Genomic DNA, 27,811 nt, shown 5'->3' on the forward strand with positions numbered 1-27,811 from the left:
TGATCTAGTCACTCTGAATGACTAATTCACTCAGAATTAGGCAGTTTTAGAGGTGTGTTTTTTTTTTAATAATAGCTTGTTTTATAGGTGAGAAACTGATGCTCAAAGATAAACAATTACCCCTCATCTTTCAACTAGTTAACAGCAAGCTCAGGACTAGACCCAAGTCTCTGATTCCCTGTGTATTATTCCTTTTTATTCTTATTTGCATGATAACACTGTACCGAGTCTTCATGGGAGGTGCTGATAATCTGGTTGAATAAATTAACCAACATGGTATCAGTGGATTGTAGATGGTGAGTGCTTCTGTTTAGAGGAAGCACCCTGAAGAAAGTAAGATCTGGGTCCTAAAGATGATGGGTGAGTACTGGAACATTAAATGAAAAGGGAGGGGATCACAGAGTGGCATGGGGATAGGAATGAGTGAGGATTTGAAGAAGACATGCTTGAAGAGTAATTTGGCTGGTTCATTGGATTTGGGTTGGAAAAAATAAAATGGAAAGATACATTTGGACCTGACATGGAATTTCTTGAATTGGGGCTAAATAGTTGAGTTCATCAGTTATTCTATTTCAGCTCGCCTTCCCTGGAGAATGCCTAGGTACTCAGCCATCTATTTACCATAGACCCACCCTGTCATTCTTATAGATTGATGAGCTTTTAAAGACTCATTGGTGGTCTTATTCCTGTGACACATCTTAAGCAGAATATGTGCATTGTATCTCTGAAACTCTGCCTTCTACGTCTAAAGATCAAAACCTTGGAATCCAAGAACTTGGATTTTCGCTCAGTCTTTTAAAAAAGTTATATGGGTACATAATATCCCATTTCCTTAGGCCTCTAATGTTCCATCTGCCTCATCATTAAAAAGTATGTACGGTGATCATTTATTGCCACCTTATTGAGAAATCCTTTCTTGTATGAAAAAGTCTTCAGATAAGTAAGGTGAGGGAATAAAAATGGGTATTTAGACACACGTGGAGCCAAATGGAAGACTGTGGCTTGTAGAAGACTCCATGGCTTAGGATTTCTATTTTTATTTTATTTTTTATAGCTAAAAGTTAGTAAGCACGTATCTGCAGAATTTTAAGTGCTTAATATGTGCTTTATATATATTATCTCATTGAATTAATACAGAACTTCTATGAGGCTAGTACTGTGATTATTACCATTTTCTAGATGAGGCACAGAGAGTTCAAGTTCCTTGTTAGAAAACCAGTCTTGGTTGACATGTCAGAGACTGTAACTTAGTGGCTGTCTAGCACATCAACAACCAGGCACTTCATTTGACTTTGTAAGTATTGCTTCTGTAACAACTACTTAGACATTACAATGAGTCATTTTTGGTGAAAATCTCATGATCCAGAAAGCAAATATGTTTTGAGAAGCCTATGTATGACATCAAGAGCCAATTTTAAAAGTGTTAGGATGCAGAAAGGCAATCGAGTCTAGAGTTCAAGGACATGGGCTCTTGAGCCTGAAGCCTGAATCCTCACTCTGGCACCTACTACCAATTGACCCACAAAATAAACCACCAGTCTGGATCTGAGTTTCCTGATCTGTATAATAGATAGAACACTGACCCTGTATGATTGGTTGGGGGAATTAAATGAGGTAACATATTATATGAAGTCTTTAGCCCAGTGGCTGGTGCATTGGATTTTAAGTGCTTAATATGTGCTATATATATATTATCTGTCTATATAAAGTGCTAAGTTTGTTTGCTGAAAGTTGTTCAGTGTTTTTAAGTTGTTCTTGGGTTGTTGACTACAAAGCAACTTCCCTCTAAAGTGGCATCTCATACACTAGTATCCTGAGAAAACTGATGACAATCTGACAGAATAAGCTGTGCTGTTAGAATAATGTTTGCCCAGGAAATGCCTGTGTCTCTGAACTGGTCTTCTAACTATGTTGATTTACTCCGAAGAAATTCAGATGGGACCAGAAATGGTAGAATTTTCAGATTATTTAGGAAATCAGAGAAATTATAATATCCTGGGTCTACTCACATTTGTGAATTCTAATCAGCTCATTGACCCAAGTCTTGTCCAGCCTATAACAAATAAGGGCTCTTGACTTTCACTTGCTTGTGCTCAATTGTATTCTGATACTTTCCCATGTATTTGACTTGTCTCTTCAATAAATGTTTATGTTCCCTTATAACAGAAGGAACTAAATCTTGTACTTCTTTTAAATTTTTAAAATTAATTTTAGAGAGAGAGAGAGAAAAAAACCATCAATTTGTGGTTTCACTTACTTATGTCCTCATTGGTTGATTCTTGTATGTGCCCTGACTGGGGCTTGAACCTGCAACCTTAGCATATTGGGATGATGCTCTAAGCAACTAAGTTACCCAGCCAGAGCTAAATCTTGTGCTTCTTTTAGAGGACATGATTTTATTTCTATTTTAAAAAATATATTTTATTGAATTTTTACAGAGAGGAAGGGAGAGGGATAGAGAGTTAGAAACATCGATGGGGGAGAAACATCTATCAGCTGCCTCCTGCACCTCCCACTGGGGATGTGCCCGCAACCAAAGTACATGCCCTTGACCAGAATCGAACCCGAGACCCCTCAGTCCATAGGCTGACATTCTATCCACTGAGCCAAACCAGTCATAGCTGATTTTATTTCTTAAATGGAATGTATGTGAACAAATTATTTATTTGACTAACAGGATGCTAGTCATTATGAGCCAACATTTTTGCCTACCCTTGAAGAAAGGAGAAGACCATTGCTGGTTAGTATTCTATTAGATCAGAAGATGCTTCTCCACATGTCAGCATTGTTGCCTAAGTTGAAATTGTCCATGACCGTCCTGGTCTATGTGGCGCAGGTGGTTGAGTGTCGTCCTTTACACTAAAAGGTCACAGGTTCAATTCCTGATCAGGGCACATACCCAGGTTGCAAGTTCGATCACAACCAATGGATGTTTCTCTCTCACATTGATGTTTCTCTCTTTTCCTCTCTCTCTAAAATATCAATAAAAACATTTTTTTTAAAAAAAAGGGAAAGAAATTGTCTGTGAACATCAGTTTGTCAGATATTGACACTGCTGTGAGGAGCTTATCCAGTCCCAGTCAGATCCCCTGTCTTCATTAACACTCCTCCTTGTGACTGGATAGGCACTGATGGTGGTGACATAGTGCTTAGTTGAGGGGATCTGTGTGAGGTCATTTGAGGGTCAGTAGTGCCCCTTTTTCAGCACGTTTAGGTAAGTGATGGATGGCAGGGTTGCTACCTGACATGAGGTTGAGTTCACATCAGTCAGGCCATTATCAGGACTCATTCTTCACCGGCAGTCACACGAGCCAGAGACGTGTGCTCTTTTACTGCTCACCGGTGGTTGGCTAGACCCTAAGGTTATAAAGATGAGTAAGACAGAGCCCCTGCTCCTAAACAGCTCTTATCTAGTCAGATAATAAAATCATAGCTAACACTTATCATCTGTCTGCTGTGTGCCAGGCACTGTGCTAAGTATGTTGCACAAGTTAACTCATTTAGTTTCAACTTCATGTTTGCTGATGCAAAAGGATCTTAAGTTATTTCCCTTCTGTTTCTTTTTAACTCATAGTAGAATCAGTAAGGCGTGGTAACATGTGGTAGCATCTTTTGAGTTGGCTGTGTTAAGAGCACATCCATTTCCAAAGAATTCAAGATGATTCACAAAAAGTACAATAAATAATTGAGCAAACCTGGATGAAAGGAGAAAATGGCGTTAAACTAAAATGGAGATATGGCCCACAAGCTTTACTTTCTAGTTGTCTAGCGAGAAAGAGAAATAAAATAGACATTTGCAAGCGTAAGCGACCCATGAGTTAAAAACAAACCAAGAGAAGTACAAGAAGTACAACCTTTCAGGGAACTGAGAGCTGAGGGAAATGACTTCTCTCTTGATGTATGGGGTGTGTCCCACAGACTCCTCAGCCACAGCTCTATGAGAGGGGGTGTCTCAGGTATAATGCCCTTCAGTGGTGACCAATGCATAACACCAAAACAGAACTTATTTAAAGTGACATGATTCAACAATTGCGGAACTATTCAAGGATTGAAACTTCTGAGCAGTTTTCTATGACTCTGATTCTCACAAGTAGGCTTTTGCTATCCAGGGTTATGTAACTAGAAAGTTATAAAATAATGATTTGAAATTGGGTCTGACTAGCTTTAGGATCTATGGTCCTTAGGGTAAATTGTGACTTTACATCCCTACCCCTGAAGGCTTTCTGGATGTTTCAGTATTGACCACTAGATAAGTAATTCCTTTTCATGATAACAAAAATGTAACAATATTAAAATATTCTTCACGGAATAGAGTTAATACTTTAAGTAAAACTCCTTACATGTAAGAGATAAAGGTATATTCATTTATGGAAAATAAAAAACATTATAACCTGATGAATAAAAAGATAGATACAGAGGCAGTAAAGCACCAAACAGACTGTCAAATTACAGCGGGAAGGCTGGGGAGTGTTGGGGAGGGAGGGAAATAGATCAACCAAAGGACTTGTATGCATGCATATAAGCACACCAATGGACACAAGACACTGGAGGGGTGGGATGAGGGCATGCGACAGGGGGTAGGGGAGGCTGGGGGAAGGTCAATGGGGGAAAAAAGGAGATATATGCACTAATATATGTAATATTTTAAACAATAAAAAAAAAAAAAACACTTGCAGCAATTGGAAAACAAAAGAGAGAGAGAGATAAAGGTATTTGTAGCCACACCTAATATTTTCCTAAAGACATCTGTTTATCAATCCACTCTTCCTCAGCTGACCAGTCTCTTATAATAAAATTAATAGAAGGAAAATGAATGAACAGAATAGGTGTTCTCTTTGAAGCCCATATCTGGTTTTAACCAAGTAAGTAACCACCCCTTTAGACTCCCAGTCACCCCTCTTGGACTAAAAGGCTGCCTTGTCCTGGCTCAGATTCTATAAAAGAGAGAGTCGGAGTCAGGGTAGGGGGATCGCTGGGGCTCCTGGTGGCAGCAAACAGGCAAGGAGAGGAAGGAAAGCAGAGACTGGGAAGACAGGCCTTGTTCTGAGTGTGAATGGACCACGGGGCCCTCGAGAGCAGGAAGCATTGCAGGCCAAGACGCTCACGGAAAAGCTCTTATCTAAACAGAGGTGGGCAGGACGCTGGATCACCTCCACCATTGTCCGAGGAGCTGACCCGAAGCCTCCAATCCCTGAAAAGTCTTCTCCACTCCCCCCTCTCCATTCAGACAAGAAGTAATTTTCAGTGTGTGCTCCAAGGCGTCACCAGGTCTCTCACTGCACAAGAAAGTCACTCCTCCAGAATCCTCTCAGCCTGACCCTGTGACCACCCGAAGGCCTAGGCCCTTTTCCTGGAGCAAAGAAGCAGGAACCATTCTGTCTAAACACTCCTTCCAGCACTGCACCTTTTGCTGCCAGCATCCTTTCCCCTATATTGTTTTATTTGTTTTAAGAGAATGTGAGAAGAGGGGAAAAGATAGTGTTTGCAGATTCTATTAATCTGATGGCTCAGACACGCTATGGGTGATGTTTTGACACAGCGCACAGGAGCAGAGGGAAGTTTATATCAGGCCCGGCTGCAGGGCGGCTGCCCCAACCAGCCCCGCGGCCCTGGCCGCGCCCGCTGGCCGGCTTCCAGGTGGGCTTTTCTTTCCTTTCTATTTTTTCAAAGTCTTTTTTTTTACAGCCTCAATGTGTTCTTTACTGCTGCTCTACCCCTTTGTTTCCTAACTTGAAATGATTTAATATTTTTTACAAATAGATTCTAATCACAGTGAGCACGTGCAGTTTAATCTCATTAAACCGATAGAGTCCACACAAAAAATCCTCAGATTTCATCATCCAAAAAAGAAAGAGGGAAATTATTGTCTTGAGACTCAATAGAGCTTTCTAGAACCCCCCACCCCCCAGTAAAGGTGCTGTATTTATAAGTTATATATACAGTCACTGCTAGGCAATGGCCCAGGCTCAAATAAGCAGCCATAGGGTATTGGGGTGCTCAACTCACCACTGCACACTGCCACCCCCAGCCAGAGGCCTCTTTAAAGTGAGCTGCCTTGCCGAAACCGGTTTGGCTCAGTGGATAGAGCGTCAGCCTGCGGACTGAAAGGTCCCAGGTTCGATTCCGGTCAAGGGCATGTACCTTGGTTGCGGGCACGTCCCCAATAGGGGGTGTGCAGGAGGCAGCTGATCGATGTTTCTCTCTCATCGATGTTTCTAACTCTCTATCCCTCTCCCTTCCTCTCTGTAAAAAATCAATAAAATATATAAAAATAAATAAATAAATAAATAAATAAATAAATAAATAAATAAAGTGAGCTGCCTTCTATAAATGATTGGAGTTCATAATAAACAGGCCAGCCTTACCTCATAGCAATCAGGCATCATGCAGACAAAATAAGTCAACAGGGAAAGAGAAAGATTGTGATAAAAGGTAGATTTTATATTTTGTTGCAAAATTTTTTAAAATGGTAACATTTATCAGCTAGTAGAAGACCAAGAGTTCCTATAATTTTGGCATCAAAACATTTTTATGACCAAAACTAACCAAAATTTACATCCAAATGTAATTATGAAGTATTCCTCTCCTCTTCCCTCTCCACCAAAGGACTGGGTGCCACTTCTCCCTTTGGAAGCTAACACTTCATTTCCCTTGGTGTCTGACCCTGGACCAGAGCTTTCCTCTCAGGTAACTGAGCCAGATGCACCTAGCAAAGTGTGGTGAGGTAAAGCTTGGGAGGTTACTTGGTGGAGAATGTTAAGAACTCTGGGTTCTAATCCCAGGGCTGCTCCTTTCTCTGTGAGTCTGAGCAAGGCATTTGATTTTTCAGTTTCATTTTCCTCGTTGCTGAAAGGGTTTGTGAACTGGGGATCATAATACCTGCTTCACTGGGTGACTGTGAGACTTTGTGGACCTTAAATATGTACATATAGCTCCTAGCCCAAGTCTGGCACTAGTTTTACCTCAGCCAACTAAGAATCAGAATTTAGGACAACAGAGATTTTGAAAGAAAGTTCAGTTTAATATCATGTATCATAGGGAGAAAGGAGAAAACACCACACACACACACACACACACACACACACACACCTCTTTATCTTAAGATTCAGGCTGTAGACTCTTTAGAATTGGGGTGGTTAGGAAATTGCTAGAAATCATTTATGAAATGAAAATTTTCTAACTCTTATTATGGAGTCTTGGTTTCTATATCAGGCACTAAACAGATGGGCAATCTCTATAAAGGCCAAATGAAGGGTTGAACCGTCTCACCATGTTCTTCAGAGTCTACATTTTCTCACAAGACAGAGTCACTTCAAAGCAAATACAGACACTAACTTTCAGTGGCTGAGCTCACCCAGCTGGACTCTCTGATTCCATCAGATGCCACAGCCCATCCTCTGAAGGAAGAAAAGTGCCCCTGCGATGTAGGTAGGGGAGGAGGAAGAAAGGCAGGGAATGAAGAAAGTCTGAAAGTTGGAATTGTTCAAAGCCAGCACCTAAGGAACAGCACAGGGGAACACAAAGGTACCTTGGGTGTATTTCCGGAGTTGGGCTTGTGAAGGAGACTGGGAATTGAGTTCAGGAACTGTGGGATGACAAAATGAGCTCCAGTATAAATTCACCACAGACCAGGCACACACTGCACGTGCAACACAATTTGGTTGCATATGATGAGAGTTGTATGCCAGATTTTGGAAAGAAGTTCACCATACTATGCAAAAAGGGCTAAAAAAGACTGAAATTGCCACTGCACTAATGATATTTGTGTAATGCATATTTGACAAGCCTTGTCTTGCTATATACAAAGAAACAGTGCAGTAAAGCAATTTCTTGTCATATGAAGATTGTACATGGATATTATTACCTACAGTGTAAGGGTTAAGTGCACAGATTCTGGAGTGAGCCAGAACTGCTGATAAATTCTGCTTCTGCCACTTCTTAGCTGGTTAGCCTTGGGTAATTACTTACCCTATGTAATCCTCAATTTCCTTATCCATTAAATGGGAGGTGAGAGTACCTACTATTTTAGGATTTTGTACAGATTAGTGAGATAGTGTTTAAGAAATGCCTAGAGCATAGAAAATATAATCCTTACTGTAGTAGAGAATAATATGCATGGTGTATATTATAATTATTACAACTACGGCTGCTTAACTTGCCTCTTGGGACCAGCAGTCAATATTGTCAAGTTTGTCGGTTTGACCCCAGTGTTGGCTTTGCCTTTTTCTGCGGCCCCAGACTGCCTTTATCTGTCTTTGGTCACAGAGGAGCCACGTATTTATGAGCATGAAGGGAACAAGGCAAATTCCTTGCCACTACAGGAAAATCAACCCCAAGCATGTGGGTCAGTAATGTCATCTACATCTCTGGAGGGTGGTGTTTCCCTAATAAGTGTCGAGAGAAGAAGCCCGGTAACTGAGAGCAGCCAGGAGAGCCCCACAGACGGCTCCTGCCTGGAGTTAAACACATCGACATGTCACACGTAGGGCCCACTCCATGTGCTGGGTCCATAATTGGCTGCTTTCTTTTAATTTATTTATATCAATCTATAGTCTGAAACTAATTTGTTTCAACTCTAGGGCAATGGATGAGTTGACATGGAGTACACTCTTACCCCGGAAACTTTTTTCTCTCTCAATGGTTATAAATAACCTCATGATGTTGTACTTGGCATGCTGCATGCAAATGGGGTCGGATCCTAAAGCTCATTAAGAAAGGGACGGAGGCTCGGAGCAGAGAGAGGACAGCATGGAGCTGAAGCTGATAACAGTGGCCTTGTCCAGAATTGTGCCTGGGAGCTTTCTTATCTCTCTTTGGCAGGAGGTGCTGTGGGCTTCCTGTGCGAAATCAGGAGTGAACGCTGCTTTCCTCTTGTTGTTCGGCTTCCTCCCCCCTCAAGACAGTTCCCAGCACAGTGATTATCTTTGCATCTTCAAACATGGCACAATCTACTTCCTTAAGAGCTTGATGTATTCTTAAGACTTAGGCAAACTCCCCTCCCCCTAAATTTCTTTTCAAGTGCTATTATATAGTCAGGCTCCTAAATGACATTCTATTTTTGTGGTTGCAATTACAAAGAGGGAAAAATAACAGTCCTCAAATTAGAAAATAGCCACAGAATCTGTCCTTTTTGTTTGGAGGACCTTGCCTCTGTAGTCCAGTCTCTAGTTTCCATGCTGGGGCTTGTGCCCTCAGCTGCTGCCCTTAGACTTAGTGGTGGGGGTGGGGGTCAGAGGTTGGCAGCCCCTAGTGAACTCTGAGAGCAGACTGCATTTCCCTCGGGAAATGCCTAGACTTGCTTTACTCTCACATATTTCTTTGCATTTCCTGAAGAACAAGAGTATGAAACTAAGATCTTTGTCTAAGGCCTCTCTTATCTTTTCCCCTTCTTTAAAGGGAAAAAGAATGAAATTAAAGACTTCTCTTCCAGACACAAGAGAATTTCTGTTGTTTGATGTCACAATATGCAGTACACACACACGCGACTAATATAGGTGTACACATATTCATAGAGGTGTGCACATGTCATAAGCCCCATATGCCTGTAATGTACATATATACATTACATATACTCGTATGTGTATGATCATGTGTGAAGGATGTGAGGTCAAATACTGGTTCAAGGTATGGAGGTTACAGTCTAGAAAATGGTGCCCTGCCTACCCGGTGTTGCTTAGTGGAGCATCAGCCCACTCACTGAAGGGCTTCGGGTTTGATTCCCAGCCCCAGTCAGGGTGGGTACCGAAGGCAACTGATTGATGTGTATCTCCCACATCATTGTTTCTCTCTCTCTCTCTTTCTCCCTTTCTCCTTCTCTCCCACCTTCTCTAAAAATCAATGGGGGAAAAATCCTCGAGTGAGGATTAACAAAAAACAAACAAACAAAAAGAAAATGCAGAATACTAATAATGAAAACTAGGGCAAAATAATGTCATAATTTTAAAGCTTCATCAATAAAATGTCTCAAGTAAAAGAGAAAGTGTCTAATTTCTCTTTGGTTCCATTTTCTCTACTAATAGAGAACACTAATCAATAGAGTTGATTAGTAAAGAAAACTGCTTTCACTTATTTTACCTGATGATTATAAGATTAGCTAGTAGAAATCCTTAACAGAAATTCCTGAAGAGTGGTTACTCCTTGCCCTAGCCAGTTTGGCTCAGTGGATAGAGCATTGACCTCAGACTGAAGGGTTCCAGGTTCAATTCCAGTCAAGGGTATTGTACCTCAGTTGCAGGCTCAATTCCTGGCCCTGGTCAGGACACATGCAGGAGGCAACCAATCGCTGTATCTCTCTCACATTGATGTTTCTCTCTCTCTGTCTCTCCCCCTCCTTTTCACTCTCTCTAAAAAAATCAGTGGAAAAATGTCCTTGGGTGATGATTAACAACAACAACAACAAATGGTCACTCCTTATTAATTCTTTTTGAATTTAATCTTATAATCTAACTGTAAAAACAAACATTTTAAAAACATTTGGACTGGGTACAAACAACACCAAGGAATTGTTGCTAATTCTATTAGGTGTAATAATGACACTGTTGTTAAATTAGAAAATGAGCATATTTTTGGAGATATGCTCTGAAATATGTAGGGCAAAAATGACATGATGTCTGGCATTTGCTTTAAAATACTTATAGAAAATAAAAAGAAATGAGGGATAAATGAAACGAATGTGACAAAAATCATAATTGTCAAATCTGGGTGGTGAATATATGAGGTTTCATTACATTATGTCTTTTATCACTATGTTTGAAAATAATAAACTAAAACAAATGAATACTCTTACTAGAAACAACATATCAGTATCTCATGCCTGTTTATAAGTTTCTACATGTTTATGTGGTGCCAATTACCTGCTAGGCCCTCTCTTAATTATGAGAACAGAGCGAGTAAGTACCTGTGGCCCCTGCTCCCCTGCAGCTGCTGGCCCAGTGAGGCCTGGAAGCACTAAATGGCAACTTAGAAAGTGTGGTGCTCTGAAGGGGGGGTCTCACAGGGCAGTGTGCCCAGGAGGGGAAACTATCCGGAAGACTAGATAGGTTCACATTCTGGAGTCCTTCCTTGGCTCCAGGGCCAGAGAGGAACAACCACAGAACTTTCTCCTGGCCATTGCAATCCCTTCTGTCTTCCTTTTTTTCTCACTTATTTTATCCTCTCACCTTCATCTCACATAAGTCATGGCTGCCCTTGGCTCCTTAAGATCATCCCCTTAATTCTTTCTGGAAATTGGACTCTAAAAGATCCTCCTGGTTTCAAAATCTCCAAAATCTACCCAAAACATCTATATATATAAAGAGGTAATATGCTAATTGGTCCTAATGGTGTCCCAGTCATGACCATTCAACAGGTTGTGCACACACAGGAGCTGGTGGGTGGGGACGAGGCAGGGACTTGTGCCACTGGGACATGAGGCTGCCGGCCGGGGACGGCCCCCTCCACCCCCCCCCCAGCAGAGGTGCACACAGGCCCGCTGCACCGCCTGGCCCGGAGGGGGGCGTCAGGACAGGGGCAACCCCACCCCCCCAGCAGAAGCACGCGCAGGCCTGCTGCACTGCCCAGCCCGGAGGAGGGCATCAGGACATGCAGGCCTGCCACGGTGGCCCCTACGGCAAAGGCTCACACAGGCCCGCCACGCCACCTGGCCCAGAGGGGGGCATCAGGACCATGGAGGCACGTACAGGGTCATGGCACCACCCAGCCTGGAGGGGGCGGTGTCAGGATGGGGACGAGGCCTCAGTGGAGAGCTCTCAGCACTCCTGTGCCGGGGTCTGAAGGCACAGAGAGGAAGGGAGAGCAAATGGGCAGTTAGGGGGTTTAGGCCAGGAGGGGAGAGCAGATAGGCAGTTAGGGGGATCAGGCCAGGAGGGGAGAGCAGTTTTGGCCATCAGGCTGGCAGGGGAGCAGTTAGGGGCATCAGACAGGCAGGCAGGTGAGCACTTGGGAGCCAGTGGTTCTGGATTGCGAGAGAGATCCCAGATTGGAGAGGGTACAGGCCAGGCTGAGGGACACTCCTCCCCTCCCCCCCCCACCGTGCATGAATTTCGTGCACTGGGCCTCTAGTGTGCAAAATAAAGCCCAGCAAACTTTCTGTTTACCACAAATTCTAGTCCAAAAGGTAACAATACAAAATGCTTCAGTGAGCCTGGCCTGTGTGGCTCAGTGGTTGAGCGTCAACCTATGAACTAGGAGGTCACGGTTCGATTCCCAGTCAGGGCACGTGCCCAGGTTGCAGGCTTGATCTCCAGTGTAAAGCATGCAGGAGGCAGCCAATCAATGATTCTCTCTCATCATTGATGTGCCCCCCCCCTTCCTCTCTGAAAACAATAAATATATATATAACATATATATTAATTTTAAAAATGCTTCAGTGAAATGGTCCCTGTGCAAGTAAACAGAAAAATCTACACCAAAATTAATCAGAAACAGAGGGCATGGCTGGCTGAGGGTGGCTGCAGGGAATCAAGTCAGGCTCCTGCAGGCACATCTCTCCAAACCTTGGGAGCCTAACAGATACAGTTTTGAGGCACTGAAAATATATCTCTGTTTGCACTGTCTCAGGTAAATTCATATTTAAATCTCGAGGAATGTTTTAAGGTGAACTTGCTATAGGCTCAGTGAGTGGTAAGTGAGAGCAATGAGGGGTCACAATGGTCAGAATAAGCTGTTAGACAAGCCCACATTCCTAACTTGTCATACAGTTAGGAGAAGTTGTGGCAGGACTAGGACCTAAGTCCCCTCTGACTCCTGGTCCAGTACTCTGAACTAACCAAACCAAAACACAATTTGACTAGAACAAAGGGCTTCTTATAGGGTTACGTTTGGAAAAGCAGGTAAGGGATGGACTGTGGATGGCCATCAGACAAAAAAAAACCCTGAAATTTCTACAGTCCAGTTGTTAAAGCTTTTGGAACAAAAAGGATTTCACTGAAAACCAGAGCATGCAGGGGTTGGTCTGACGCAGTTTGGTGGATGTTGGAAGAGTGGAAAAAGCCAGCCGGCAGCAAGGCCAGTTAAGATACTAGTTTACTGCCCAGTGAGCATGGACTTAAATGTCTTTTTTTGTTGTTTGGGGTTTTTATTCATGTAGAATGTAGGATACATAAAACATAATAAATGAGCAATAACTATTTACCCAAATGATTTGCATAGCAAACCATATGAAAACTGAAGCTTACTGATAATAACATGTCTGAGAAAACATGCTAACTTCCAGATATACACTGAGTGGCCAGATTATTATGATCTCTGAACCCATAATAATCTGGCCACTCAGTATATATATATACACATGTGGCTCACGAGCCGTGGTTTGCCGCTCTGTTGACTAATGAGTTTGCCTACCACTGCATTAACGTAACTTCATTTTTTTCTGTGTTTGCATATTTCCTCCACTAGGAGCTAATTAAAATCTATATATTAAATTTTCTAATTTATGCATTTTATTTCATATTTAACATTTAGAATAGGAAGGACGTTTGGAGATACATTGATGTGGGTTTTTCAGATCAGGCAAAATATATTTGCTATTTTTAAGTTGTGAGAATGGATATTGGGGAAAATCTAAAGAAAAGAGAAAGAAAGTGTGCTTTTGTTGCCCGAGCACTTGTCCAATGATTTTCATTTCACCTTGGTCTGGACCATGCTGCAAAGCAACATAGTAATGACTTACTTTTTTTAAAAATAGGTATGACTTTTGCTCCAATAATGAAGAGTCCTTTATCCTGGATCCTGACAGCAACATAGGAAACAGAATTGAGAGCATCACTCAGCGCACGGCAATAATAGAAGGAAAAAATAAGGTATTCTTTGTAAAAATAAACGTTGGGATACTTATTCTAAAAACACACACTCAGCTCCCAGCTCTGGGTTTATTAGGACCAGAAATCACTCAAAAGCTCAAACAAAATTCCAGAGAGAAGAAGGTATTGAGATACCTCTTCATGGAGAGATGCACTGAGGACACTCAAATGGTGGTATTCTCCAGCCAACCACCAGTCCCAAGGAATGAGTACGCTGTCCCAACAGAAGAGGTGGAACTGCCTGTTGAACATCAGGCTTGTCCACATCAGTGGTTCTCAACCCTGGCTGCATATTCGAATACTCTCCCAATTATCATTACTTTTGAATCTCCGGGGTGGAGCCCAGGGTTCATGAAAGCTCACAGCAGATTCTGGCATGTAACCAGGACTGAGACTCACTTCCACAAATAAAGTGGGGTAGCAATAAGCAAAAGCTGATATGGAATGTTCCCATTTCACAAAATATCTTGTTTTCCCCTCTGTCTTTGCAAAGGCAAAGCCTGACTAACACTAGGGTATACAAACACACAGAATCTCAAGATGCTCTGACTTAAGAGATGCAAATCAAAACCAGAATGAAATACTACTCACACCTGTTAGAATGGCTATCATCAAAAAGACAAGAGATAGCAAGTATTGTTGAGGATATGGAGAAAAGGGAACCCTCGTGCACTGTTGGTGGGAATGTGAATTGGTGTATTGGCTGTGGAAAAGAGTATGGAGTTCCTCAAACAATTAAAAATAGAACTACCATGTGATCCAGCAATCCCACTTTTGGGTGTATATCTGAAGAAAATGAAAATACTAACTCAGTAAGATATATGCACCTCTATGTTCATTACAGCATTACACACAATCACCAAGACACAGTAACAACCTAAATATTCATTAATAGACTAGAGGCCCGGTACACGAAATTCGTGCACGGGGGGCGGGGGGGGGGGCGGGTGTCCCTCAGCCCAGCCTGCACCCTCTCCAATCTGGGACCCCTTGAGGGATGTCCGACTGCCTGTTTAGGGATCGGGCCTAAACGGGCAGTCAGACATCCCTCTCACAATCCAGGAATGCTGGCTCCCAACTGCTTGCCTGCCTGCCTTCCTGATTGCCCCTAACCACTTCTGCCTGGCAGCCTGATCACCCCCTAACCACTCCCCTGACAGCCTGATTGATGCCTAACTGCTCCCCTGCCAGCCCGATTGCCCCTAACTGCCCTCCCCTGCAGGCCTGGTCCCCCCAACTGCTCTCCCCTGCAGGCCTGGTCGCCCCTAACTTCCCTTCTCTGCCAGCCTGGTCACCCCCAACTGCCCTCCCTTGCAGGCTTGATTCCTCCCAACTGCCCTTCCCTGCTGGCCATCTTGTGGCAGCCATCTTGTGTCCACATGGAGGCAGCCATCTTTGACCACATGGGGGCAGCCATCTTGTGTGTTGGAGTGATGGTCAATTTGCATATTACTCTTTTATTAGATAGGATGAGTGAATAAAGAAAATACGGTGTGTATACACAGCAGAATATTATTTAGCCATAATAACAAATGAAATCTTGCCATTTGTGACAACATGGATGGATGTTGAGGACATTATGCTGAAATAAATCAGAGAAAATCAAATATCTCACTTTATGTGGAATCTAAAACAAACAAACAACAAACTCATAGATACAGAGAACAGATTGGTCATTGCCAGAGGTAGAGAATGGGGGTGGGTAAAATGGGTAAAGAAGGTCAACAGGTACAAACTTCCAGTTAAAATAAAAAGTCCTGGGTACGTAATGTGTAGCATGGTGACTGTAGTGGTGACACTGCATTGCATATGTGAACGTTGCTGAGAGAGTAGATTTTAAAAGTCTCATCACAAGAAAAAAGTTGTAACTATATATGGTGACAGGTGTTAACTAGAGTTGTTATGGTGATCATTTTGTAATATATACAAATATCGAATCATTATGCTGTACATCAAAACTAATATAATGTTGTATGTCAATTATATCTTATTAAGAAAAAGAGACACTTCAACCCTTCCTCCCACAAAAAAAAAAAAATCTTCTGATCTCATCAGGGTCTAGCAGGCATCTTTTCTGCCACTCCTGTACTATTCATTCTCTACTCCCCTCACCTCCACTGAGCCTTAGCAGAGCTGACACCTTGTAAACCATGCAAATATCAGTGGATCTCAGATCTGGTGGCTTTCTTTTTTTATTGAATTAGTGAAAAATACACATTAAAAAACTGTGATTACAGGCATGGGTTAGTGATAATTTAAAAAGTAAATATATATATATATATCAAATAACCCCTTGCTGAAATGTCTATTTCTACTTGCATGTCTTGATTTGGAGTAGTCTATTACTATGAATGCCGTCACCTGGAGTGTGATTATGCCTTTATTCAGCTGTATTCTTTGCACTTGAAGGTGACAAAGTAGATGGCATCATTTTCTATGTAGGATTCGACAATAATAACAAGTAACATCTGAACTCTTCATTTGTGTGCAACTTTTTGACATATGCTAATGTCAATGTCATTCTTAGGCTGGCCAAAGTGGTTATCTCCATTTTAAAGATAAGAAAAACTGGGGTGATAAGACGATTAATTCAAAGCCATACAGCTTAAAGTGGAAAATGCAAAACTCAAACCAAAGTCTTCCTGTTCCCAAACCCAGGCCTCTGCCAATTTAAGCCAATACAGAAATCAGTTCAAATGGTGACAGCTAGCATGATACTATCAGCAATCATTTGTCAAGGATTTAGGAAATGTTTTTATAACTAGCAGTAGTTGTAGGTGGTTTAAATTTTTTTTCTAATACAAATGAATGGTAGTTTAAAATATTCCATGATGTGTAACTATTGATGAGAGAGCTGTTTAGTGCAATACTTAGGAAAGAGGAAATTCTATAAACTTGAAAGTTAAATTTGTGACTACATAAAAAAAAAAAAAAAAAGGAAATTGTCTCAGGATAGAAATCAAGTTAGTTGTCACAAAGTATTAGAAATTTTCCAGATGGCATTGATTGTGTCAGTTCAATTTGCCTTTTCCTGACCATAACTGCTGGGTATTAAAACAGATCTTAGAAACTTAATTTATGTGGTAACTTCTAGTCCTATTTTGGTATCCTATCCTCAAAAATACTCAATAAAAAAGAAAATGGAAAGTGAGAAAGCTAGGTGAGGTCTCTAAGTAGCCTGAACCATGAAGTAGCGACCTGACTCCATAGAGAATACCTATGAGAAATGGTGGCAGTGGAGTAACAAAACCAGGGTTAGAAAAAGGAACTTCCCTGATTTACATGTAATTTTGTAGTGATGCAAAGGTTTTAAATATAGATTTCCAGGCCCAGTTGGCACTTGTGCCATCCCACATGCAGTCAGGAGCCCTGGGACCCAGCTCCTGCCACTTACTATCCTGTATAACGACATGCAAGCCAGTTCACCTCTCTGAACCTGTGTTTTCTCCTCCAAAAAGTGGAGCTAGAAATATTTGCCCTACCTAATTTGCCTGTTGTTATGAAGGTGATTATCGTATAGACCCTAATGCAATTCCAATATTGATTGTGATCATACATAATTAAGACTATTTGTTAAACAATTATTTGCAATGAAAAAAACAATACTTTCTAAACAAAGTTTGAGATATATAGGTATATTTATATACATGATATCCTATTAGTAGCTGCAACTGCAACACAGACTTTAAGTTAATTATTAATTTAATGTTTTAAATTTAAAAGAATTTCCTACTTTTACTTTTAGCATCTATTAATATATCTTTTGTGTATGAAAAATTATATTTCATATAATGATGACAAAGGGAAGTTTTGCTATTTCAGAATGATTTGCACTGGTCTTCTCTTTACAATTAAAACTTTTATTTTCTGTACATTTTAAGAAAGTAAAGTCCCACCTTAGACTATATGATACTCTTCCCTGTGGTGATAGTGCTGGCATGCCCAGCAGCACACCCACAGATCAGTGGATGAAGGGTCCGCTGGAGCACCTGTTCGATTTCAGGGACTTGAATTTTTTTCTTTGTTTTGTTTTGCTTTTTTCATGTAATTCAAGTTAGGGTGCAGGGGGACAATAAAATTCAGTTCCTTACTGGAAAGTTTTGGCCTAGATTTGTGAAAAGTGAGTCATCAATGGAGTTACTAATAGCAAACGTAGTGATTTCATATTGTTTAAATGGGGCAGCCAGGCTATTAATTGGGTCTGTAGATATGGAGTAGGAAGTAGAAGGAGCCCTGTGTTAGAAAAAAACACACACCGGAAATACTTATCACAGCATTAGTTCTGTGAGGTTCGAGAACTGTGACAACCTTACAACATTTTAGCAACATTTCCACTGAAATTGTTTTGAGGTGAGAATGAGAAATGTGTGCACGGTATGAGACAAACCCGTGACAGAGCACTAGTGCCTAACACAGGATTACAGCTTGTGTTGCATTTCCCACACACTCCCCCATTTTTCCTAATTCTCACGTTCCATTTTCCCATCACTTGGCTCAAATGCGCCACCCTAGGTTAAATTTAGATTCTTCCATGACCTTTCTCCATGTCTACTTTTATTTCTCTCTGAGACACTTAAAAGGAAACTATATTAGAAACATTCCGAGATTAAAATCACTGTTCCATATATAGATTTTTTGTAAATGGATGCTGGAGATTAGGCTGAATTACACATCATCCCATCCATTCCATTCCGTGAGGCTCAAACCACATTGTAGTGGTGAGTGACTAATACTTAGCGAAAGGGAAGGAAGGAATATGAATAACTTCCAAACTTACAGTACCTGACGACAGTTTTCATCAGCATTCCTGAGTCATACTAAAGAACCAGAGAATGGCCTTTAAGAGTCTGTTTCTAGTGTCTAAATTCTTGAGGTCGTGGCAGGGCAAGTAGAGGCACCCCCAAAGTGTGGGTTCAGAACTAAAAAAAAAAAACAATATTCTGGCAAATGAAAATTAATTACAGAAATAATACAAGCATAAATCTTGGAGAATTTCTTTTGGTGTACCTTATAAAATAAATGATTATAATTCCAAACACATTTCACAACTCAAATTCTTGGCACTCTGTCTTTTACAGTATTGAGTTGATATTTGGTGTTCCAACTGTTATGCTATTTTTATCTTTTCCTCTTGGAACAGTCATATGAGCACCAGGTAAATTACTTCATTTTAATTTGTAGTAATCATTTAATACTTATCTAGGAAATAAATTTGTAGCCTATATCTTATTAATTTGTAGCCTATATCTTCATTTCCTAAATAAGTAATAAATGATTATAATTTCATTTAATCATTTAAATCAGAAGAGTCCTGCACTGAGACTTACCTTCCTCTGTCCAGACAGTGTATACTCACCTACAGCTCACATTTGAGCTCTTTTTTCTAACCATATAAAGTTTATACTTTAGCTAAAGATAGATTTTGTTTTTTATGCAAAATATGTTTTAATTTATATTCTCTGGAAAAAAAGAGAAGTACTCTAGAAATCAGATAGTTTTTAGTAAAGTTGTTCATAGGATACAAGTTTCATTTTATTTTTAATTTTTTTTACTCCTCAATCATATTTTCAAGCTCTATAACACTGTATCCATTGAAAAATAGCTTGCAGTTTATGTAAAATACTAAGAAAGAAACTGGTCTTTCCTGTACGTAGTAGCATTTAGCTTATATGGTTTATCTCTGCTGACCAAAGGAGGCATTCTTGAGGAAAAACCCAATTCAAAAAAATAGAACTCTAGCAATAAACCTGTGCTATTGCATTAAAGCCCTTTAGGTGAGAAGCAGTTCGCTGTAAAGATTAAGAGCATGGGCACTGGAGTCAGACAAACCTGGACACAGTTCTGCCCAGGTCTGTCCGTGCTGCTGTGTATGTCTGAGTGAGTCATGTTGCCGCTCTGCAGAAGGGGGCACCTCACAAGCTTCTCTCCTAACTACTTTCATTTTCTCCCATGACTCTGAAGTGGTAGGTGCAATAATTCAAAGGAAATGGCTACCCAGAATTTTTTTATTTCCCACCTCTTAAAGACTAATAATCAAAATAAGGAGACACCTGAGCTCCCTTTCATATTCTTCACTGTTTATCTGACTTCGTGTGAGTGTTTCTCTGCAGAAGAGAATAATATATATTTGATCTTCAAGTAGGGACATTCTTCTCTATCACCTCTGAGGTTAAGAATATCCTTCAAGGTTAAGAATAGGGATTGTGTCATATTCACCTCTGTCTCCCTTAAAATATCTGGGCAATGCCCAGTAAAAATCTGCTAAATTGAATGCAAAATGCCACATATTGTAGATACTTTCATGTCCAATCATTTCAATACACAGAGGATATATGGTATGTGTAATTAAACAGATGCAACAAACAGAAGAGGAACCATTTATGCAATCCTCACTATGCCATAGTGAAAATTACAAAGAATTGGGAGCAATGAACTTGGCTAAAACATGAGGAATATATTCTTAGTCTTCCTGATTTGTAGAATAAAGACAGAAATACCTTATTGAATGGGATATGAGAACTGTAAGTGCCTAGCACATTACTTAGAAACTCAGAAAAATGTTAAGACATTTTGTATTCACCACTTTAGGAAGCCCACGGTCACATTTCAGCCTATATATTACTTTAGCCTGTAGGTCACTCGACCACTATCCTTCAGCTAGGACACTCCATTGGTCTGGAAGCTTCAGCACAGCCTCTATCATTTCAAACCCAGCCATCTGTGTCTTAGGAGATAGGCTGCAATAATTTATAAGTAATTGGATCAACATTTTCAAAATAATTTTAAATATGAAAAACTTACTTTTTTGTTTTTCCTATATAGTATGTATCTTCCTATATAGTATGTATTTTGTTTTCTGCAAGGTTGGGTTGGATTTTAAAACAAAATAATTTTTTTCATGTAACTAATTTTTATCTTTTAAAGAAGATAGCAATGCAAGCCTTTAAGCTGTATAAATGTGTGTTTCAGTACTTTTGAAATATCAGTTTGTAAAGTGCTTTCAAATTCACACACATTTGACTCCTATTGCCTTTTTAGGGGCTAATTTGTCAAATAGCAGCCACTAAAGTCTAGTGAAACTATAGTGTATTAATTTGTAGCCTATATCTTCATTTCCTAGATAAGGAACTGACAGACCGAGAAATGAAGTAATTTACAAACACACACAATAACCTTAGTGAGCTTTCCTGCCTCTCCTCAGCACCATCGGGGCTGCAGTGCCACATTCTGTGAGCACATGAAAGAAATGGTTCAGCCAACCTTCTCCTCTCTCCTTGCTAAGGCTCCCATTCCCAAATAGCAGCCACTAGCTCAGGTCAGCCCAACAAAAGAAGGCCTCTGCCTCACCTGGTGCTCTCATTCACGTGGACTGACCACCTCAGAGAGTAGGACGTGCAGTCCCGCATCTCAGCTTCAGGTCTGTAATTGTTACGCCAGCAGCATGAGATAAATAAGCCTGAAACCCTCGCCCGAGTCGGATGTCATAGCCCCCGGTCTCCTGAGGACCTGCTTTCCTGTTATTTTTTCCATTCTTGCTGGGGCTCGGAAAGGGGAGAGCCTTCTGGTAACCACTACTTGTGCAATTACTATCTTTGTTGAATGAATGAAATAGCTGAATCATTTCAACCCTCAGAAGTAGCTGATGGATGTTCAAATGGTTCTTTGTCCTATCACTAGCTGAAATTTCCTTTTCTTTTGTAGACCGCTAGCTCCTTGGTTGTGGCTGACTCTAGAATTTCTGGAATCTACAGCTGCATGGCTTCCAATAAAGTAGGGACTGTGGAAAGAAACATAAACTTTTATATCACAGGTAAGCCACACACCTTATACTCACAAAAACAGCCTGGTGACCTCAGTCTCTCTTCAAATCTTGTTTGCTTTTAGTGCACTCATAGATAGAGTGATTTTTATTTAAAGAAAATACTCCATAGAATTGTTGAACTTGAATAATTTCATCTTTGCTCTTAGGAATAGTACCATCATTGAATCTTCTAAAGAATAGTTTCCCTGAATTCTCTTTTAGAGCCATTTGTGGATGTCTGGCTCCCAGGCTGGATTGTGAATTTGGGATCTTGTCATGTTCATTTTTTAATTCCCTTCAGTACCTGGCACAGGGTCTGGCACACAGTGGTTGTTCAAGAATAATCAAGGAACCCTGGCAAGGTGGCTCCATTGGTTAGAGCTTCGTCCTGTGCTCCAAAAGGTTGCGGATTTAATTCCCAGTTGGGGGCATATGGGAAACAACCAATCTCTCTCTCTCTCTCTCTCTCTCTCTCTCTCTCTCTCTCTCTCTCTCTCTCTCCCCCTCTCCCTCTCTCACAAGTCAATAAATATATATCCCAGGGTGAGGATTTTTAAAAAAAGAATAATCAAGGAAATAAATTATAATAACATATGATAACATTTTTTAAAACCAGAAAGCTAATTGTTTCACAACTTTATTTTAACTTTTTGGGAAATGAGGCTCTCCTATAGAAATCTGAAGCTGAGCTTTGTTGACAATAACTAATGTACTCTTTTTTGGTAGCATTTAAGAATTTTTAGCCTTAAATAGGACTGTCCTGCAAATCTTAAAACTTCCAAGGTACACAAATGGCACTCCCTATGTCCCTCCATGGGTACAGGAAGGAAGTAAGTAGCTCAAAGTATAAAACAATTGCCTGGCTCCACACTCCCCAATTTCTGAGGAAGCCTGGGCAGTTTGCCAACTCTGGAAACTTCGCACTGCATGAGGCAGGCTGCAGTAGTTGCCTCCAGTTCTCCAGAAAGAAAGAACAGGTCTGGTTTCATGAGACCACGTGGGCTGTCAGCTCACAGGGAGCCTCTGGCGAGTCAGCCAACCCTCTGAGAAGGTGCCATGGAGACGCCCTGAGAGGCTGTCACAGAGCAGCGGAGCTGGGCGAGATTCAGAGGGGTTCTAGCCCTGCGTTCTAGCCCTGCGTTCCCCAGATGAGGAAATGGCTTTGGAGATGTGGGGAGGCACGCGGCAGAGCTGCTCTAGACTGGCTCAGTCCCTGTCCTCTCAGATTTGAGAGGTGGAAGGGAAATCATCTTTGCTTCCATTCCAAGTAGGAAAACCCTTTCTTTAAGGATTCAGATAGCAATTTCACACAGATGCAATCTCAGATGATTTGGACTAATTAAATATAAAGGTTTGTATTGTCCTGTATATTTGGTTGGAAACAAGTTACCCAAATCTATAGCCACTATATGTGTGATTTAGAGGAAAAAGACTGAGCAACTCCTGTTCTGTTCTGAACAGTCAACACATTTGTACAAGTTTAGCAGCACCTGCTATTAGATAGTACCACTCAACTCTGCAGTGGGCACTTGCAGAGATATCGGTGAAGCCCTGTCTTTCTAGAAAGACATTTTAACACCCAGGAAACAAAGAAGAAACGTTAAAGTATATATATCCTAGTATCCAAAGGTTTGTGCAGAAGTAGTGTGATGGACAAATTTACCAATGTTAAGCTAAAGCTGTCCAATTGAAATATAATGTAAGCTATATATGTAATTTAAAATTTTCTAGTATCCAGATTTTTAAAAGTAAAAAGTGAAATTAATTTTACTTAACCCAATATAGCCAAAATATTATCACTTCAAGATGTCATTGACATCTTAAAAAATATTATACTGCTTCCGTTTTTAAATTAATTGAAATAAAAACTTGAAAGAAATTCTTCGTCATGCTAGCCATGTTGTAAATGCTCAATAGCCACATGTGTCTATGGGTTCTATACTACATAGTGTAGCTGTGAGCCTCTTAGATGAAAGCAGAATGCAAAATGCCCCTGGATTTGAGGTGGCACTGAGGGGGATGCGCATCTGAACAGGTAGAAAGAAGATAATCTTGCCCTGGCATTCAAATTCTGTCTACACCCCTCATGAACAGTCTTCCCTGGGACCTAGAAGTGTGCCCAGTGACAAGTGGTCTGACATCAGGAGGACAGACCTCGCGAAGAGGAAAGAGGCTGAGACAGTCTGGAAACAGACTTGGGATCATCTTTATAGGGAATTCTGGGATCCCAGAGACCCCAAGAAAGATCTAGAAGTGGGGTTAGCATAGACTCTGAGTGGACATGCCCACTTGGCCCACAGACTCTTTACATTGTGAAGAGGGACGGCCAGTCAGAGCCATCCAAAGGCCCAGGACAGGGAGCCCCTCTTGCCTGAGTCTGAAGGCAGTACTGGAAGCGGATGTTCACAGAGTGGAGGGAAATGGCATGCTCATTTCCATATCGTTCAGCATCCCCAGGAAAGGTTCACTGGTGCCCAGCATGAACTGCAGCACCAGCACCTCGCCTGTCCATCCTTCTGAGTTCTTCCTTGTCCCATCATATATCCATGCATGGTATTGTTGCTGACAGGTGCCCATCAAGCTAATCAGCTGAACTGAGAAATTCCCTCTCACCTCCCACCACTTTATACAATTAATAACCATGGAGTGGTTGAGACCTTTCCTAGATCTCAAGGCTTGTCCACAGAAAGGAGCAATGAGAATTCAATTCAAATATACCTACTAGAAGCTTTCACCATTTCCCTCTAGGAATTCATGAACCTTAACCTTAATCTGAGCACAAACACAGCCAATCAAGCCTCCATTTCCTTATTGTCTACCAGTCCTGAAGAGTTCTAGCTGGTGGTAAGATTAGTGATAACAGATTCATTTGCTTGCACACATTATTTTAAAACTAATTATTATCTTTTTCTTACTCAAATTTTTGTCACGTGACTTACCTTCACTAGAGATGAGACTGAATACTGTTTGGTATGATGCACCTTACATGTCTGTTTTCTGTGTTTCTTCTTGGACCTGGTGCAGATAATGCTTTAAAAGATCTGTCTAAAATTTAACTGCTTTAAATCTAGATCTGGATTTGGATCTTTATTGAGCCTCATTTCCATCATGTTGCCCCTTAAAGTACAATAATAACTTACAGTTGCCTTCCAAACTGATGAAAAGTAGTTACCTGTGGCCACTAGAATCCTCCACTGCTTCGACTGTGTACTGCGCCATTATGTGTACACAGGTAACTATTTGAAAAAGCAAAACTTTCTAGTAACCACTCACTGTCTTTTTAGAGAATGTTATTACTAGTCTCCATTAGAAGAGAAGCCTTCTTTATCCCCACCTGACAAATGAGGCACCTTTCCTCTTTTTATTTCTATGCTTGCCTCTTTCATGAACTCAATTCACATGCTTGACCAACCAAGTCTAAATGTCTACCCGCTTTGAGAATAGAAGACTCACCTAACCCTAGGTTGAATGTCTCTTGTCTCTCCTGAGTAAGCGTTGATTCCTCTCCTTGACACCTCATAAACTGCCATGGGTGTGATACATGTTAGAGAGATGCGTGTTAGTTGGTGCTGATGATGCTTGTGCTGAATCTTCAACAGATACTTAAGTGTGGGAAGATTTCTTGTTTTCACTCTGAGTGTTAGAAGGCAATTCTTTCTTGGGTTTGTTTTTGTACTCAGGCAAAAAAAAAAAAAAAAAAAAAAAAAAAAGGAAGAAAAGAAAATCAACATGAATTAAGGAGAAAAATCCCTCTGGATTCATTAACTCATTTTAGGACATTTTATTTATTATTTTCTATGGATCAAAAGAGAATACCAAATGGGTGATGCTGAGAAATAGATAATCATTTCTAAGAGGCTGTCTGATAACGTACACCAAATTAGCTTCAATGACAGTGCCCACCATGTGGGAAATGGACCTCAAAACCTACTTGGTTCTTTTCTTTTCTTATGTGTGTGTTTTTGCTGTTTGCTGGCACTCGGCATGACTATGGGTGTGTTAGCAATTACTGAGTGTGAAACAGGAACAGCACTGCCTTATCTCCCTGGCTTCCCAATGTCACTAAATGCATTTTATTTTGAGATTCCTGGTGGTGCTTGGCAAAGATAAACAAAATCTTCCATCAGGAAACCTGTGAGCTAATTTCCACAGGAAGTTTCAAATCACTGAAGTAAATAGAAACTCTACTTGTTCTCAATACTGTGACTTGGGCTCACTTAGGTTCTAATACCAGATCAGGCCTCATAAATGGAGTCTGTGGTCTTTAAATAAATGATTTGATTGAAACCAGTATACCATACTTCTGTTCTAGTATGTGTGTAAAAGTTGATGGCTGCTGATTTAATTCTTATGCTTGGGAAAATGTCCCAAATATAAAATGACGCTAAGTTACAGGGGCTATTTCAGACATCTTATTGTTATATTAAAAATGATTGTCAGCTGCTTCTGCATCTTCTGGCACATCCTTAGGTTTTCATTTTTAAAGCAGGAAAACCTCCACTGGTCTCCTCTCTTTCCAACTACTGACAGCTTCATAAGCCACTGCTACCCCGCTCCCAGGTTTCAAATGAATACTTTGGCATTTCTTCAGACGTGACACTTTATAATAAAGCCAAAGCCCAGAAAAATCAGAAAAACAAGCAAAGTGAGATTTAGGAAAGAGTTGATGTGATATCTAATTTTGGACTATTGTCCCTTTAAGGTTTAAAGGTTTCTTTATAGCTTTGTGTCCAAAGGATAATAATAATAATAATAGCATAACATAGTGCTTTTCATCTTCAAAGTACTTTGTAAAATGTTGGCCCAAATTCTTTGCTCAAATACAGATACGCCACTAGTAACAGTCAATGCAAGGGTTTTGAGAGCAGATCAGTTCAGGGCCAGTAGCCAATGGTTTTTTTGAATCCTCCAGTGAAACGGTCTAAAATGAGACTAGGAACTCTCAGGGCAAAAGCTAAATGATGGTCCAGGGTAAGAAAGCTCAGGAGGAAAGCTCAGGAGGTGGTGCCAGAGGCACTTAGAGATGGAGATGAAGGTTAGCTGGGAATGGACATTGGAGAAAATGGCTTTTAATGACAGTCACTTTCAGAAAATGTTTAATAAGCTTTTGATTTTTTAAATTATTTTCCTTCCACGATCGCCCCCATATTTCAATCCAGCAACTCTTCCAGATTAGTTGTCCACATTTTCAGAAGACATCTTTTCTCTTTTATGACTGGGTGGAACAACCATCAGTAGGGAACCTGAGCAAGTAAGTTGGCTCTTCTCTGCACACTCTGCCCACTGTGCCAGCAAAGAGCAGGCAAGGTAGTGGGACAGCAGCTTGGGAGGATGCTAGCGACTCAACGCAGGAAGCTTGGGAAGTCAGTCACTCTTTTACTGGATACGTGAGGATTGCAGTGGTGTTGACTGGCAGGACTGGATCTCTTAACATGTACCTGGGACTTCCTAGTCTCGCTTTCACAACTTATTTTGGATAAGTTTGATGATAAAAGCATCTTTGATTTTTAGTACAAATTGCTATTATCACTTTACTATTTTGTCCATTTACCAGTAGTTCTGTCCATGGTAAAGAAATGGGAAATGTAGTTATCATCCCAAGTTGTACAAAACTATTCAATTTTGAAGAGCAGTTTGAGGCAAATAAGAAAAATGTCCTATCATACTAACTGTCCTGTTAGGCATTTCCTGCTTCTGATGGCATGAACTTAGTTGGTTCCCCCTGCTATAGTTGAGCAGTTCCCTAAAATAAACAGATAAATAGTCATTCTTTTCATGCTGATGCTGAGAGAATCTCTGCATGAATAATTCAGCAGATCTTTGAATATCTCATAAGATATTGCCTCCGTATGACACATTGGTTTTTCTATGAACCAAAGTTCTTTATTCTTATTTTATAGATGTACCAAATGGGTTCCATGTTAACTTGGAAAAAATGCCTACAGAAGGAGAGGACCTGAAACTGTCTTGCACAGTTAGCAAGTTCTTATACAGAGACATCACTTGGATTCAGCTGCGGACAGCTAATAACCAAAGCATGCACCACAGGATTCGCAGACAAAAAATGACCGTCACTAAGGAGCACTCCATTACGCTTCACCTCCTCATCAAGAATGTTTCCCTGGAAGACTCAGGCACCTATGCGTGCAGAGCCAGGAACATATACACAGGGGAAGACACCCTTCAGAAGAAAGAAGTTACAATTAGAGGT

At 40.7% G+C, this 27,811-nt stretch overlaps 1 protein-coding gene across 4 annotated transcripts in view; it reads left to right on the top strand.

Moving 5' to 3' along the window:
* FLT1 (fms related receptor tyrosine kinase 1) overlaps positions 1-27,811 on the top strand; it is a 215,233-nt gene that overhangs the window by 82,850 nt on the left and 104,572 nt on the right. For all 4 annotated transcript variants that reach the window (XR_013960060.1, XM_080658492.1, XM_080658494.1 and 1 more), the window contains 3 exons: positions 13,685-13,799; positions 21,501-21,609; positions 27,501-27,809. Coding sequence is in view for 3 of the 4 variants with exons in the window: in XM_080658492.1 (XP_080514618.1) it covers positions 13,685-13,799; positions 21,501-21,609; positions 27,501-27,809 (533 nt within the window). In the remaining variant the exon portion in view is untranslated. The remainder of the gene's footprint in view (positions 1-13,684; positions 13,800-21,500; positions 21,610-27,500; positions 27,810-27,811) is intronic.

The sequence above is a fragment of the Plecotus auritus genome (assembly GCF_963455305.1).
Source record: "Plecotus auritus genome assembly, chromosome: 3".
NCBI lineage: Eukaryota > Metazoa > Chordata > Mammalia > Chiroptera > Vespertilionidae > Plecotus > Plecotus auritus.